At 42.4% G+C, this 17,771-nt stretch overlaps 1 protein-coding gene across 4 annotated transcripts in view; it reads left to right on the forward strand.

The window, feature by feature from the left end:
- myo18ab (myosin XVIIIA b) overlaps positions 1–17,771 on the forward strand; it is a 169,469-nt gene that overhangs the window by 46,283 nt on the left and 105,415 nt on the right. For all 4 annotated transcript variants that reach the window (XM_030066613.1, XM_030066614.1, XM_030066616.1 and 1 more), the window contains 4 exons: positions 10,017–10,104; positions 11,224–11,330; positions 14,681–14,857; positions 17,491–17,701. In XM_030066613.1, the coding sequence (XP_029922473.1) occupies positions 10,017–10,104; positions 11,224–11,330; positions 14,681–14,857; positions 17,491–17,701 (583 nt within the window). The remainder of the gene's footprint in view (positions 1–10,016; positions 10,105–11,223; positions 11,331–14,680; positions 14,858–17,490; positions 17,702–17,771) is intronic.

Consider the following 17,771-nt stretch of genomic DNA (forward strand, 5'->3'; position numbering starts at 1 on the left):
AGTTTGTGGATTATTTGGGTTTGAATGTCAAGAGAACCCCAAACTTGGTTCATATGAATGTTATCTATAGCAAATACCCTGACACTCTGACATGGCAGGAGGAGATGGATGTCAGGTAGTCATGGTGTACACACTGGTGTGTTTGTGAGGCATTTGCTATATGGTTTGCACCAATGGCCAGTTACTGTGAGTTGTCCAAGACACTCCAGCTATCTCACTGTATTCAGCTGCCATGCACACACTCTTCAAATAAACTCATTGTGGGATACTTTAGAGTTATTTTAGGGGGCAGTCAGGCATGTGTTGGGCAACTGGTTATCTGGTAACGTGCAGCCCAGTCAGACTTTGTAGTGCTGTGTAAGTCTCCAGATTAATTTTTTTTTGTTTGCCACAGTAGTAATTTTATAAATTGTACAGGAAACTGGAGGTACGTGTTTTATATTGACTTTCTCTGATCTGGTTAATTCATAAAATGTCCCTTATGAGCTCAAATGGGTCTGTGATATATACGGAAGGACTAAAATTAGTGATTTCTTGAGTAAGCTGAGAGTCCTGAAGTTTTCAAACAGTGATCTCTTAGACAGCACAGCTGACTGTGTTGTCCAGATGGCAGGGGCTATCATTTTGCTGCCTTTAGTCTTTAATTAATAATGCATGGGTGAAATGACTGTTGATAGGCCAAGACACTTTAAGCCTGCCATAACATGCCAACAGTTTGATTATTCAGCAATGACGTAGAGGAGCTTTTTTCAAAATGTAGACATGATGCTTCGCTTACAATTTCTGATATCATTTCTGATCTCCTTTCTTTCCTCTCTGTGTGAGTAGTCAGACAGTGATGGTCTGTACAGCCGAGCCCAGTCAGTGCCAGCTCTAGACCCTGGCAGGGGGCTATTTCGGGCGAAAAGCCCCCCATCAATTGCCCACACAGAGTCTGCAGCCCGTGTCAGGAGTCCCTCCCCACCTAAGGTTAGGGCACCCGTTAAAGTGCCGGACCGCTTCAAAAGCCCTGAGCCACCATCAAAGATGCCCGAGCATCTTAAGAGTCCTGAACGGCCTCAAGCTACCAAAAGCTCTGAGCCGGTCGTGAATGGGAACAGCCAACAAAACGGCACCCTGATCAACAGTGCAGTCAATGGCACAGCCAACGGTAATATCAAAGATCTGGGCACCAGTGCCAGCCAGCCCGATGTTACAGATGACCAGGGTCTGACACGCAAGAAGGTGGTGAAGGTGGTCCGGCGTGTGGTGAGGAAGGTGCTACCCGCAGAGGAAGAGGAGACCAAGGCCCCGGAATTAGTAAAACCTGGTCCTGAACCAGCTAAAGCACCAGTGCCAGCACCAGCCTCAGTGTCTAAGGGTGCCAAAATTTCATCCTTCTCCTTCAAACATGACACCATTAAAACAGAAGAGAAAGATGACATTTCACAAGGATTGACTAATCTCATGGGAAGGGGAAGGACAAGGGAGCCCCGCCCGCGAATACGTAAAGACGAACCAGTGGAAAAAGTTGAGTCCGAGGAGAGGAAAGATGAAAAAAAGCCAGAGGAGGTTAAGTCTGAGCCCCAAAGCGCAGGATCAGCTCAGAAACAGGAGGTCAAACCTGCGGTTGCAGCAACTCCCACCAGCATGTCTTCTGAAAGCGCAACCGCAACCACAAGTCCTTCCAAACCCTCTCAGTTCAAGCCTGCTTCTCTCCCAACCATTGTAGGCTTCATCCCAGCACCCAAGCCCTCACCCATGTCTCCTCCTCCTGGCTTCATACCTGCACCCAAGCCCTCACCCATGTCTCCTCCTCCTGGCTTCATACCTGCACCCAAATTGACCACTGCTGCTAAATCCACCCCTCCTACTGCTCCCTCAACCACCCCAGCACCCCCGAAATCTACCCCTCTCTCTCCTCCATCAGGTTTTATCCCAGCCCCCAAACCCTCCCCTCTCTCCCCTCCGGCGGGCTTTGTTCCTCAGCGTCCCAAGCCAGGTCCCCTGTCTCCCCCTCCAGGATCCAAGCCTGCTGCTCAAAAACAGCCAGATGTGAAAAAACAAGAGGTACCATGTCCACGCTTAGCATGCACGGTTGATATGTTGGCCTTAGATGTGAAAAAGGAGTGGCGAAAATGCATGACTTTGAAACAAAAGTGCACGCTGGTGCTTTGTGACAGTCACCACAAATGTTTGAACACTCACTGTGGAGTTCCTTGCTAAACAACTGGCTTTTCTAATGGTGCTTGAAACTGTCTCCTAATGCAGTATGAAACATGATTTTTTTCTTTTTTACCTTTTGTGTATACAGGATAAGTCTACTGAGCATGCATGCTCTTTTGCAGTACCGACCTCCTTCACATTCATGCAGTTCCACACATTCACACTGGGAGCTACCCGACACAAACAGTCTTTTATTGCCGGCCACTGAGCAGCTCCACTTGAGCAGTTTATGGTTCAGTGCCTTACTCAAGGGTACCTCAGCAGTAGTTGTTAAAGGAGGGGAGAGCATTACTCATTCACTTTCCCCTCCCACATTTTCCCAACTGGCTCTGGGATTTGAGCAAGCTTTGGTAAGCTTTTGATCAGAAGCCTGCAAATTCCCCCTCAACTTTCTCATTTCTTTACTAAGTTGGATTTATTGCCAAGTTAGTGAGCTGTTTATTTGTTAGAAACTACACTGTGATGAGGCTTTTGTTTCTTGCAGATTTCATTGAGTTCAGTCTCTTTTAAACTTCTCTTGAGGTTTGCGCCCTCATCTCATGCAGTGCTTCTGCCCTAAAACCCTTTCCTCTGAGACCCTTTTTGCGGCAAGACATCTCCCATCAAAACAAACAAGGAGTTTGGTTGCTTTTTTTTCTTTCCAGTGAGACCATACTGCACAATGTAGCTCACAAGCCTTGTTTACCAGGGCTAATCAGTGGGGGGACTTTTCCAAAGGAGGGATGTGATGTTGCCAGTGGCCTAGAGTTCTTAGCCACTCCTGAGAGACCCATGTAGAGCCAATTACTGAAGGCAGCACTGTATTCTGAGAGAAGAAATTCAAAGCAGAGCCCATGACCAGGCACAGAGATAACACAACTATCCCGTAACTTTCCAGATGGCAGATATGGTAAAAAAGGCTGTCTCTTCCCGGCCTCTCACTGAGTTTCCGCAATTACAGACCTCACAGGGTCTTTGTTTATGCCTAAGCCTCGACACATGCTGGCTCCGACTGCCACACTAGCTTTGAGAGTCAGCTGCTAGATGTTGGAGCTCACCCACTTACTGTTTTCTAAGGCTTGTTAAAACCAGCACTGCCTAGCCACACTTAATTGACTTTTTTCTGTTACAGGTAGGGTTGTAGTGGAGGGCAAAAAGACAAAAATTCAGTTCGTCCACCATGAAGAATGGATTTTACCCATTTTTTTTAAGCAGTTGCAAATTTCTGACATATTTTTATTGTCCATTATACTAACTTAGCGTATGATCATCACAAGCTTCAGGTTATAATTACTTCTCACTACATTGCTGACTATATGCGATTTTGGATTCCTAAAGACAGATATATAAGGTTATTACAGAAAGACACAACAATGATAATTAGATTCACTTTGTTACGTCTGTTACGTAGACCCCATGACAGTTTATCTGTTCGCTGGTTCAACCAGAGCATGGTTTGTTGCAGTGGTTTTTCTGCTTGCAGGTATTTTTCTTCTAACTGGCAGTTTTGTGTGTATGGGACTTGCTAACTTTGTGTGTGTGTGTGTTTGTGTGTGTGTGTGCGTGCGCGTATGCATGTTGTTTGAGGCACCCTTCAGCGTTTCCTCTTCAAAAAGCATTTCCAAAATAACCCATAGGTTGTGTTTTGTATGTGTTTGTCCTACAGCAAGTCGAATATTCAGCCTTGCATAGCTGTTGATAAAATGACTGAAGTGTGTTTATGTGCAGACGGGGTTTCCTCCAGGAAACGTGTGAGTCAAGGTGGCTGACGGGCTGAGTGAAGGGGTCCTGTGTTGTGCAAAAAGAATAAACCTACCTTAATAACAGGCGCAGCTAAATGATTTTAAAGGAATAGTTCACCTAGTTTACCAAACGTGGTATTATTTCACTTACCCTGTAGCTGTTATGTAGGACAGTAGTGGTGCTATCTTCCTCTCGTTACTGAGTGCATTGTTACTGTGGGAAACCCTGTTTACAGATATTATTTGTGTAACATCTGGATCTCAGTTAGCTAATCATACCACTTATGGCATGACCAACAGATGACAAATGTGCTCTGCAAATCATGCTGTGTGTAGTCCTAGTCGCTTGCTGTGGTAGTCATGGCCTCAGAGCTTTGCTTCTCGTGTATGGGATGGCTGTTTGGACTCAATGTGTTGCCGCTCTGACCTGTAGGAGGCGCCGCTCAGCCCTACCGAGGAGGCTCAGAGACGCCTGATGAGGATCTTCACGGCCCCTGTAAATGATGCTGCTGTCCGTCTGCCCATCACTGATGTCTTGCCTTGGCTTTTTGTCTGTCTCTGTCTGTCCATGTTGTGTCAAGTGTGATTTTTTTTTTTTCTTCCACAGTGTTTTCTCTCCCTGGTTCCCTCTGCCTCCTTCTTTGTGTCCCTTCCTTACCTTCTCCTCACATCCCCCACTTTTTCAGCATCTCTTTTCCTCTTGCATCCATTTTCCTCGAAATGCTTTGATTCCCATGAGCAGGAGTGATGCTTGTAATCCCAGAGCATATCTAAAACTAGGGTTAGGCTACAACACTATTTAGACAGATAATTGGCCCTTTATTAAAATTCTGATATGAACTACTCACTGTTTATTGTATGATCGATCAACACGGCACTGGTTGTCTGAGGGAAGCCCTTTGAAACCTGAGGAGATTCATTTGATTTCTTTCAAAAACATGGCATTGGGGCTTGTAAACAGAAGAAATAACTCAGCAAAAATATCAGTATTTGCCTACACAAACTTATATCGTTCAAATTGTACTTAAAATCATGATGTCTTAACTTGCACTTAACTTTGCAGTGGTCACCATGCCATGGAGTGTCTGTTTAGGGTCACAGTCAGTGAAGGGTTGGGAGTTTGTTTTTTTTCCCTATTCTGAATGTATTCCAAATGGGACACAATAGGTTGTCTGCCAGTGTGGCTTGTCATGGAGGAAATCTTATCCCTCTCTTGTACTGGCTCCAACTCCCCTTTCCTCTCAGTTTCTCCAGCTTCCTTCTCTGCTCTCTTGTCTTTAACAGGAGCTTAAAACTCTCCCTCCACTTTACTCTTACTCTGTCTCTTACTCTAATGTTTTAACATCACTCAGGCTCATAGCACCACCACCCTCCCAAATTAATTTAAATAGGATCCCGCTGCTTGATAGCTCATTAATTTTCCGTCCAGAGATGATTTAGTCTTTCCAATTAACGACGCTCCTCTCTGGCTCTGATTTACGGCACATTCCAAGTTGAAATAACATCTCACTAACATGTCTCTCAGCAGATCCACACATTACTGCCTGTCGGGCTGTTCTAAGCTGCCAAAGTGCATGGCCAGTTTGTCATCATAGAAATCTCAGAGTCAGTCATCACTTTTAAAATACTCATTACATTAACATTTTTTGCCCCTCCTTTATTGTACCAGATGCCCATGCTGTTTTTGTTTTTGTTCTAATATACACAGACTTTTTTTTATCCAATGTTTCATGTTGACCATGTCATCTTTTTCTTTCTGCCCTCCACCCTCTCCTCTCTTTCCCTTTTGTCTCCATCTCTTTCTTTCCGCACATCTTCAATCTCTCTTACTCACATTGCTTTTGCTGGCTGCGGCTGTCTCTCTGTGGCTGTTTTGTGGCTAAGCTGGAGCCAGCAGTCAGGTCAGCCTCCATCCAAGCCCTGGCCCCAGCAGCCCCAGAGCCCCAGGGCCCCCCCCAGGTACTGCGGCCACCCGGCCTCCCTCTGGGCCTCCTGGCTGGAGTTTGTACTCGTGTGCCGTGTTGGAGTGTAAGGCCAGGACTTCTAACTTTACACCCTGTTCTTGCCGCTGCCGTCATCCTTTTTTTTTGGTTCTTGTTTGTCAGTTTTGAACATCTGTATTAGGGTTAGACTGATACATGAAGCTGGGATTATCCTTTCATTTCTTCAAATAAGATCTGGTCCATTCGGCGTGGTCCACCTCTGATATGATTGATATGATGCAGTTTGATTGATTTATATAGTTACCACAGAATTTTCAATACTACACTGGTTGTTCATGGCTTAAGAATAAATTCCAGGGGAATTAGTGAATGTGTTTCTTTTTTTAGGGGATAGTTAACCCAGGTTGATAATCCCTTTAGAAGAGGCACGATTTAAAGATATTGAACACCAACACAAATATGGGCTGTCATTAGCATCAGTCGGAAAATATTATCTACTAACTGCACTTGCCTTCAAAAACCCATATCAGTCAAATCCTGATCTGTATGTTCTAACCAGTCACTGAGGATCTTTTCTCCTCCCCTTTTAATAGCTCTGTATGGTATGAACAAGACTGACAAAAAACCTTTAGACTGCTTTATCCTTGATTTGTCCTTTTTGTTGCATAAAAGTTTAAGAGTTATAGTTTATTAAGTTGCTTTCCTGTCATGGAGCAGCATATTTGATTTCAAGACGCATCAGGGCGATAGAAAAGACCTGCATGAGCTTTGCATTTATCTGTGTTGCCTCTAAGTGATACTGGCATGTGACTGAGAGATTTTCCATGATAAAACACTGGTTGCATGTTCGGGCTGGTCCAGGCAGCCTACTCTTTGAGCAGATGTGTGTCTGATGTATGAAGGAGTGTATGACTGGTGTGTGTGACTGATGAGCAGCCTTTGGCCATTGGTGATTTACGATGATCAGGTATTACCATCTTGCCACTGTGTGTCATGATGCATTGACTCATCTCCAGATGTAGACTTCCTCCTCCTTCTTCACCTCCGTCTGTCCTTCTTTAAGACTCCAAGTCGACTTTATTGCCTCACTAAGAAACATCTGAATCTACAAGATCTTAAATTAATTTTTTTTGCAGCAACAACTTTTCAGTTTCCACTAATCTGTTACACTGATAGGAAAATTGTGATCTACCATAATGCAGCAAGTGGATCATTAAGTCCTACCATAGACTTGTGCAGTAAGCCATATTTCTTTCTCACAGGTTTCCTCTGTAAATATAAGCATCTGTTGCATCTACATTTTCTGCAAAAGCAGTGATAAAATCTGCACCTATGCAGATGATACCATATTTTCCTGTTTGCTGCTGGGTGTGTGCACTGTTCAGTCTACATATATACATGTTGCTTATATCTAACTGTGACCTTTGACCCCTCCCTCCACCTCATGCTGGCCAAACATCAGGGAACAGTGGATGAGGACCCTGTGGCCCTCCTTCAGGCATCTCATGCTGCAGCCCAGCAGCCCAAGGTCTGGTGTCCGCTGTGCCTGAGTGTCCTTCACCAGCCTGTCCCAAAAACACCACCTTCCATCACCCTTATCTGTGGAGTGCTGTGCTGTTGACTATGAAACTCTCCCTGTGCTTGCGATTTGCAGTGTGCCTTGTCCACTTTTCCATCAAAACACATTGTGTGACACTCTTGCTATTGATAGGGAGATATTACACCTCTGAGAATATGTGAGGCCACCCCCTGCAGTTGATGTAGAGCACTAAAACTGGGCTAAACAGATTCACATGAACAGCATGCAATCGGTCAGACAGCTTTGCTCTGGCATTGCACTCATATTGGGATTAATATGTAGGATTTTTATTTATTTAGATTATTTTTTAATTTTAGTAATAATGATGATGATGATGATGATGATTATTTTTATTTTTATTTTCATTTGTATTTTTATTTACAAAGTACAGAACCCAAAATTGACATTGAATAAACCTACCTTAATCAAATCAGGGATCAGGTCAATTAGTCATTGACTTGAACCCTGATTTAATTAGTTTTTTTTTGGTTTGCAGCTCAAATTGTATAATCTTCTTTATTCTTGACATTCCTTTCATTCCTTCACTGTTAAACGTGCATTGATTGCATTGATTTCTGCATTGATTTCTGCATTGAAATAAATGTAAAAAATTAAGAAATTTCATGATTTAAATAATTTAGCATTTTTTTCATTTACTTTATTTCATTTTCATTATTTTTTTCATGTTTTGTTTTATTCTTCACCTTTCCCCCTCACTGTGCACTGAACCAAGTTAATCTCTGGCATTTGGTTTTGTGCTGCTGTGATATGTTGTGTGGTTTTAGTGTGTCACTCAGGCAGCCCTCCCCACCAACCACCTCAGCTTTGTAAAACTACTTGTCTGCTGACTGACTTGTGTGTTTGGTTTGGGGTCACTGCCTGTTTACAGTAGCCGTCTTTCCACCATCTCACCATCGCGAGCTAGGGCTGTCTTTGAGCCAGACGGTGTTACTGACCCACGATCTCACACCATGAGATCAAACACCATGCGTTACGTTTCCACAGTTGTGCCAGTGGCCCCGCGGTATTGTCCTAAAACCCACCGTCGATTTGTTGTTGGACGTTATCCTCTGCCCAGATAGTGAGTAGAGCCCTAATGTCCTCGTTTGACCAATACTGCCGTTTATGTGTTATTTCTCTGCGATAAAAGTGGGCTGATGAGAAATGTTGTGCTGGCATCTATACTTATCAGCTGCACCCATCTCCCCGCCCAAAGCCAGGTAAACCCTGCCCATGAGCCTTAACTTTGCCTCAGACCTCGGTTAGCCCTGTCTGGCCCATGGGGATTTGGTGGACAACTGGCATCTGGAAACTGGCCACTGTATACCCCAGCCAAAGCACGATCAGAGACCGGAAGTGACAATGGAAATATAACTGGCCTCGGCATGCACAAGCTCGCCCGTGTTTGGCGCAATAGTGGAAAGGCGGCATAAGCACTGCAGCTTAAGAAAAAACATGCTAATAGACCAAATACATTAAAAAAAAAAAAAAAAAAAAAATCTTACCAATTTGACAATGCACAGCATTTAGAAAATGTGATGCAAATTCAGATTTTTTTTATTTGCTTGTATTTTGTCTATTAAAATGTTTTCTTAAGTTGCAGTCCATTGAACTCTCAGCATCACCTCATCTCTCTCTCTCTCTCTCTCTCTCTCTCTCTCTCTCTGTCTCTGTCTCTGTCTCTGTCTCTGTCTCTCACTCACACGCTCACACACACACACACACACACACACGCACACACGCACTTGCACATACTACCCTGAAGAAGCATGCAATGTCCATTGAAAATGTGGGGGCATGGAGCAGTGAGGGCATTTGTCTTAGAGTTGGAACAATATATTGCCAATAAAAATCAGATATTGAATGATGGAAGTGATGCAGTTTGACTGATGATTACTATTAGATAATATTGTTACAATTGATCAATACTACCTCATGGGAAGCTCTTAATCTGAATTGATTCAAATTAGATGTTTTGATCTGATTCCACCTTTATGCTTTAATATAAATATGTGCTATCTGGGTCCCATGATGGTGTAACATTGTTTCAGAGGCTTTTGCACATTGACAAGCAAAGTAAAAAATCATCATGTCTAACATTGTTGACAAATACAGTACCCGTGGATGGTATCAATCCAAAAATATTAGAAAAAACTATAACAGAAGAACCCTACTCCCACTCCTCTCCATTCAAGCTGTTCAGTGCCTCCTCACTGTCTGCCCACTGTCACCTTTTGCATGTTCATCATCCTGACAAGCAGTTCCTTTATAGTCTTTGTGCATGCGTTAGTATCTAATTAGTGATCACAGCCATTCTGTTAAGTTTCTCTGAAAGGATGTGGAGAAACTGAATTCCTGTGTAAAACTACACCAGAGTTTGGAATCGGAGGTCTTTTGGTACATAACGATTTGAGTTCTATCAGACCAAACGTGTTTACTGACTTTGAGCAGTCCAGTGAAGTGGCTTCAATCACTGTGTTCCCATGAACGTGACGACATTTCAACACTCTGGATGGTGAAACTGAATGTGTTTTTTTTTTTTTTCCCCTTGTGCCTGCTGTCCACCAGGTGAAGACCGAGGAGCAGATAGCAGCAGAGCAGGCTTGGTATGGATCAGAAAAAGTCTGGCTGGTCCACAAGGATGGCTTCTCCTTGGGTGAGATGAGATTACTTACAACATTTCTTACTTCTGCATGTGCCACTTCCTTTCTTATTAAGCAGAGAAGAGTTAATCTCATAATACAGTCCAATACAAGTCACTGAGGCCTTATTGGATAGACAGTAAACAAATATAACCCAATACAGAATCATTCATTCATCTTTCCTTCATGTTAAAACAGTAATAGTCTTACCATGTGCTCACACTGCGAGTGACCTGGTTGATGAGCTGCTCTCTTTTGATTGATTCTCAGGGATACAAAATGTCAGCAAATCATGTATTTCTTTGCAAATTTGGTCTAATTTATCAAGATGTAACTGTGTTTTAAGTTTGAGATAGGAAAGCAATAATCAAAAACACTTATAAAATAACAATTGATGTAGCCCCTCTCAAAGAACCATTTTAAAGAAATCCCAGCAGCATGCTTAAGACGGGGATAGTGTTCCAGCTAATCTGCCCAAGACAGTGAAAACATCCCACTTGTTGGAACTGAAATTGTTATCGGTCTTACAAGTTCTGCTACGATATGTCAGCTAACACTGCTGTAGGGCTCACTTAGCTGCATACTAAAAATGTCCACTTTGGAGGTTTGTAGTTGTGGAGTTGACAGGAGAAAGACTAAATCTGACACCTTGCCAGGTGAAGCTCCACATCAGATTAAAGTGCTTTGTTGCCAGCTCTCACCTCCTAATCTTAAAAGGTGGGTTCATTTCCAGGAACAGCACAAAATTTGGCATGTCATAGGAACTTAATGGATTTCTGGTGACTTGATTGATCATTGTTCTTGACAGTTTATGTATGATTATCATATTATATTTTCCACACTGTCTAGCCTATACTGGACCCTTGCACTTTCAAGACTACATTTATTACGATAAATTGCGTAATGCTTCTTTTAAAAGCAACATTAGTCCATCAGGAGTATTATATATGTATGACCACACACTGTACTTGACACTTGTTCATATTTTGATTCTGTATTATTCAGTTTAATTAGCCAATTACTCACTTAGATTACTAAACATTAATTCAGGCGGGCAGTTTGTCAGATGTGTGTGGGCTCGTGAAGCAGCAATAAAAGCTAACAGTTAATGTTGTTTCCTCGGTTTCTGGCAGCCACCATGGTGAAGACAGAGCCTGGCTCCCTTCCAGAGGGCAAAGTGAAAATCAGACTGGAGCATGATGGGACATTACTGGATGTGGACGAGGATGATGTGGAGAAGGTAGGTGACTGCTGAAACGTCTCCCACCTGGCTGAGTTAGCCAGACTATCCACAGTTGGCTCACCTGGCATGTATGGGAAAGTAGAGATGCAGTGATAGTGAGTGTAGTCATGGGATTTGTGCTGTTCAGCTCCCAAGTACTTCAGTTGTAATTCAGTCTGCAAATGAAGCCACCCTGATACTTGAAATGATTTTGCATATTAAACGTAGTATCTACAAAATGTTTGCACTTCATGCTTCACCTCGTAATTTGAAGTTCCAATATAATTTTTCCTGCCTTTTATGCAGTCATTGGTCCATTCATTCCACTATGATATGAAAATGAACTTTCAGAAACTTCAAACTTTCTTCACAACAATTTTCCATCTTCAAGTCCTCCACATTAGTTTTCCTATAAGCGGCAGCACTCTTGTGTTTTGATGATTTGAGGAGAGGAGGAGAAGTAAAGCAACTCCTTTAAGCAGGGCCAGGCAATATGGACAAAATCAAATATCGCAATATTTTTCACAAAATTCTCCTCTATTGATATTGTGGGGGTGACCTTGGTGTTTTCACAAAATGTTGACACAAGACTATTGGTATTTTGCTCAGCCCTATCCAGAGTTTTGAATGAATGAATAAATAAATGCAAATGATACCTCTGTATCTCCTGCCCAGCCATCCCAGTTTATGAATCTCCCCACCCGTTGATGAGTATATTTTAGTCCAATTTCATTTCATTAAGTAGCATATGCCTCGGATTGTTTTGAAAAGTGCTGCTTAGGTGTAACTGTCTCTAATCTCTATGGGTATAGATCTTCAAAAATTGATAACTGATCAAGTTGCACTGACTATTGAGCTCTGGATAGGTTTTTTTCTATGCTGTAGTGCAGTAACTTTACACTTTAAAACTACAGTAGCTTGTTTCCTGTAGGAGATGGCATATGAAAAATCTCTTCTCTGATCTTGTTAAAAGGGTTGTAAATTATTAACCCTCTGAAAAATGTTTACATTATGTATAGGCAGAATTATCCCATCCTAGGAAGCAGGATACAAATGTTCCTGTTGTAGCTGCTACAGTATATGTAGGATTCATTCCCAGACGACCCTGTCCGTATGTTAGAAAACAATGCCTCAGGGCCAGATTTTGACATAAAAAATGACCTCCCCGGTGGGAGCAAAAAGCAAGGATGGAAGTCTACTCTCCACCTGCCACTCCATCTGAGCATGCCCACAGTGGACGGTCAGGCGAGCACAGATGGCCAGTGAGGACGGTGACAGCCGCTGGGCATGACGAAATGTGTCTGGAGGAGAGGTCAGAGGGCAACATTTGGAGGTTCGACACCCAACTGCCACCACCTGTTGTTGTTCACTCGCTTAGCCATGGCACCTTGCCCAGTCGGACACAGAGATCTCTGACAGGACTTCAAAAATCTGTTTACCGGTACCAAAAATATTTCATTATTCATGCTGTCTCAAAGACCTTGACAAGAAAGTATCCGTTGACAAAAGGAGGAAGAAGAAACAAAACTTTTCCATACCCAAGACAGGTAGCCATTCGGTTTTCGTAAGGTGACGGCGACAAGAGCGACTTTGCACCGTCAAGGTCGATGGCAGCTAATCAAATGTCTAAAGCATCTGTTTGATTAAGGAATTGCAAAGTTTGCGATGGGCAGGGGAAAGACATCTGTTTTAATTGCATCAAAGACTTGACACTGAGGTCGTCCCCAGTGGCACTTGATGTTGCTGCATACTAATGCCCAAGCCACTGCGCCACCGCCCATTACGCCTACTCCTGCAAACAGCACCCTGTCCCTGTTTGGGCTCTTAAGTCTTTTAGACCCAGGCATAATTTTATCCTCGGATCACATTACCATTCCTCAACAAACCCACAGGGCTGTAGAGTTGCTCTAAGTTCCAGCTAAGAGTACTGGGGTTTTCCTTGATCAGGTCAAAAGGTTAAATATCTTAGGAACCCATTACCCTTCACTCATAGCCAGCTGAATGTAATGCTGAATGTTGTAAAGCTAATTGGTTTTAGTAATACCGCAGGAATTTTGTACTTTGTTCCCTTGCGTAATAAGTCAAGTCTGTCAGGAGGCCTGCTGTGAATGTTGATAGATTTTGTATAAAAGTATGCGTGGCCGTGTTAAATAGCAATAACAGTAACACTGCAGAGTAGAATTGGCTCTGTGATTGTAAAGGACGGCCAGAGGCAACATTGTAGGAAGTGAGTAAAGACGTTTATTTTGGCTCACTTTGTTGTAGTCTGTTGATAGATGAAATCTGATGATTGTATCCAAGGAGAGTGTGATTTAGAACTTGATAAGCAAAGCAGTCCTTCCTTTAGTGTATACTGCATTTGCTCTGTATTGGTTTCAATGGGAATGGAGCTGTGTGAGTATTAGTAGTTAAGGAACTCTGAAGGGATGCTAAAAGGAAGAAAATGTCTTGATAGCAATAGTAAAATCTTTGTTAGATTTTTATCTGTCAAATGCAAAGGTGTTTTTCTTAGGGCCTGTTCACATGGAGGACGTGTCAGATTTTGTGTTACAAAACAATGTTTTATAAATGTATGCCAGACAGACTTTCTTGTTATTGCGCATCACATCCAGCTGTTTTCTAATGCAGAGCACTACTGCTGTCCAAGTTTTCCTGACGGGATGCAGGTGCTGCTTGCTGTTTTTGAACATAGTCAAAATGCCAAAATGCAGCACTCATCACTATTAGCTTTAGAAAAAGTGGCTGATCACAAAAGACAAGGGGTGGCACAAAGATTGATACACACACACACAAAAAAGAGGTTATTCATATCGGTGCCTGATCATCCACACCCTCATGATTTACGGTGAAAAAGCTACTGTAAACTAGCTTTTAGGGAGATATCATCCATTTCTAGTTAGTCAGCTAACTATGCTACGTTGATCGATCGTAGCTATGGCTGTTAAGTAAGCTGACTGTGTTGTCTCATGTGATGTCAGAGCAATGGTGAAATGCTGTCCTTTTTTTTTTTTTGTAATGCAAGCACATCTTGTGTATGCACAGCCCATTAATGTATGCTCTAAACCACAGTTGGGAAAATAAGCCACTAACTGAAAGAATGGAGGCATGGTTCCTGTAAATCTAGGTGCTCTTGTACATGCAGGCTAAGAGAAGTTCAAGTCTTCATTCTTCACCTGGACATACAACACTATTTTTCTGGAAAGAATTTCACTATATGTTAATGATAGCTAATGTACTTGACTGGTGGTAGGCAGTGTTGCAGTGCAAAAAGGTACCTGTAGGTCTTCAGTGATGTAAAAATAACCCATCAGTTTCATCATAGTCAGGTTTGACATCATCGTTATCATCTCCTCTCGTTCCCTCCCCAGGCTAACCCGCCATCGTACGACCGATCGGAGGACCTGGCTTCGTTGCTTTACCTGAACGAGTCCAGCGTTATGCACTCACTGAGGCAGCGCTATGGAGGCAACCTGATCCATACCTACGCTGGAGCCAACATGGTGGTCATCAACCCCCTCAGCACACCATCCATGTACTCCGAGAAGGTGAGCACACACACATTTTGGAAACACCGACGCCTGTTAGATTGACATATGGGGCAGATATTTGCCTGTTTTTAAAGATCAGATCTGGCACACTCGGCGTCATTCAACTCTGATGTGGTAAACATGATGGAGTTTAATTGACTATGAGGAATATTTATTGAAGATTCGATTAATACTACACTGGTTGTTTATGGGAAGCATTAAACCGTGTAAACTTTTAGTCACTTCTGGCCACACAAAATCAGTGATTTTGGAATGTGTTGTAGACAGCTTTCAGTGGTAAAGCACCTGCTGCTACATAGCTGATGTACAATGGCCAGAAGTGACTGACAGTTTCAACCCCTAGAGGGCAGTGCAGCAGAAGTGTTCAGCTAGTGATGACTCAGTCTTAAACCTGAATTAACTGCGACGAGTCATTTTGATCAGATTTCACATTTTATCACATCCTTGGCTGTCAATTTAGAGTTGAGACATGAGTAAGATTCTGGCTGATTTATTTATTTCATGAAGTTGGTCAAATTTAAAGATTTTATTTGGGATACCCTGGTCGTCCTTGTCAAAGTGGCATGTGATTTTACCCCGGGCCCTTTACAGCATGTCACCCCCTGCCTCTCTATTTCCTGTCTCTCTCCACTTTACCAAAAAATAATCCTGGAAAAAAATGTCTTGGCCCAGTGCCTCTGTAACACACAACCACAGCGACAGCACACACACACACACACACACACACACACCCTGAGAGTTTAGAGCCAAATGGATATTTAACACTTACTCTGAGACACTAAAACACAAATCATCAAGCTATTAAATGACGTACATCTCTCTCTCTCACACACACACACCATGTTCACAGGAGCAGAGAGGATTTCTGTCTTTAGTGGTCTATCTCCCATTTAGTGGTAAGAGACTTATTAATTAAATGAGAAAAGATGAGTGAGAGGATAGCTCGGGCTTCTCCCCCTCCAAATGACAATGAAATCCAATTAGCCTGATGAGATTTGGAGGTTACAGTTCCCAAAGGCCAGCGGCTGCTAACATCTACCAGCTCCCATTGTTCGCAGTGAAATGACTCTTTATTAGACCTGGGAAGGCTCACACACACACATGCACAGACACACAGACACAATCTAACACACAGCCATTTAGTAACACACTGAAAATACATTAAAGAGCTAGACAAGAGTATCTGCGGATCCTGGAAAAGTCGTAAAATGTTATTAATTTATATTATGTAAGCCTAAGACTTTAAAATATCTTGAATACATTTAAATAAAGAATGTCAAGTCTTAAATTCATACCTAGAAATATGACTGTTTTTCCCCTAGTTGTGATATTGCTGTTATATGCCAATCCTCCTCTTTGTGTGTGTGTGTGTGTGTGTGTGTGTGTATGTGTGTGTTTTTTCTTTTTTTCTAATCTTTGGAGCTAAGTGCTCGTTGCTGTGGTGTTTTTGTACTGCACTTCCCACAGAGATCACTTGTCAAACAGTGGGTATACAGTGAGTACATACAAGCTCTATGCCAGGGAAACAAATACAAGCTGCAAATATTTAATGATATTACGAAAGACCAAATGCTCGGCAATTAGAAAATACCCAGTAATACAAGAGCTCTATGCTTCTCAAATATTGTTTCCAAAATTTAGCACAACTCAAACCCCCCATTTAGGGTTGTTGACTGTTAATTAACCCTGACCTGAAACCATCCGACTGAACCTCTCTGGAGAAATAGGATGAGGTCTTGGTGGTTTACACTGAGAAAGTAGAAAACCTCTAACTCTGGATCTCCCCACTTGACTTTGTTCTTGCTCAACCTCTCCTAAAGAAACCTTTATTTCTTAACAACTACAGCTCTATCTCCTATCTCTTATTTTCATATCATGTTTTGGAAAAAGTAGTTTTTACTCAGCCATTACCTTTTTTTTAAACATCAGTAATGTTTGGGAAGTTGCAGTCAGGTTTTAGATCACCACATAGGACAGAGATAGCCCTCTGTCCTATGTGTATAGAGCTATAGGATAGATGATAGGTGTGGAACATTTCAAGACAGGAGTGCAGTTTTGCCTTCTTGTAGTTTTCTTTCAGTTTTGTGTGCTTTCAGAAATAAATTATTTTTGAGTCATTTTCATCCTTCCCAAATCTAGAGGTCATCCGTGCTTTAATCTCACCAAGTTTAGAAACAACTGTGAAAGGCTTTGCTCACTTGGTATAATCTCTTCTTAAAACACACTTTTTTAGACTGTACTTGCTTTGGCCCTGCTCACTTTTAAAGTTGTGTTATTAAGGCTTAATGCTAATTTCTTCTATGTATTTATCCTCCTCTTAATATAAATACATTTATATATTTGCTTAAGCTTCTCATTTTTTGTCATGTCTGTATGTTATTTTCTGTGGTGAAAAATCTGGCAGTAGAAAAGGTCTTTGAACGTCTTAAATTTATGAAGGCTTTTCATGAAGGCTGCATCATAACTATTAGTGCTATCGACAGGCAGCAGTGCAGTGTAAAGAGCAGAGTGTACACTGTATGCGTCTTATGTTTTCCCCGCTGTTCCAAAAACAGCACAGCATTGATTTCTCTTATTTCACCCCCCATAGCATCTCCATATTTCTTGTCCTTTTCTTTCTCACCCCTCAGGTGATGCACATGTTCAAAGGCTGCCGACGCGAGGACTCAGCGCCTCATATCTATGCTGTAGCCCAGTCGGCCTACCGCAACCTGCTCACTACCCGGCAGGACCAGTCCATTGTGCTGCTGGGCAAGTCCGGCAGCGGCAAGACCACCAATTGCCAGCACCTGGTCCAATACCTGGTTTCTATTGCCGGCAGCACTGGCAAGATCTTCTCTGGTAAGCCTGCATAATAAAAATAATCCTCATAATATTTTAGTCTTAGTAAATTCCACTGTTGCTTTGTTGG

The sequence above is a fragment of the Myripristis murdjan genome, chromosome 13 (assembly GCF_902150065.1).
Source record: "Myripristis murdjan chromosome 13, fMyrMur1.1, whole genome shotgun sequence".
Taxonomy (NCBI): domain Eukaryota; kingdom Metazoa; phylum Chordata; class Actinopteri; order Holocentriformes; family Holocentridae; genus Myripristis; species Myripristis murdjan.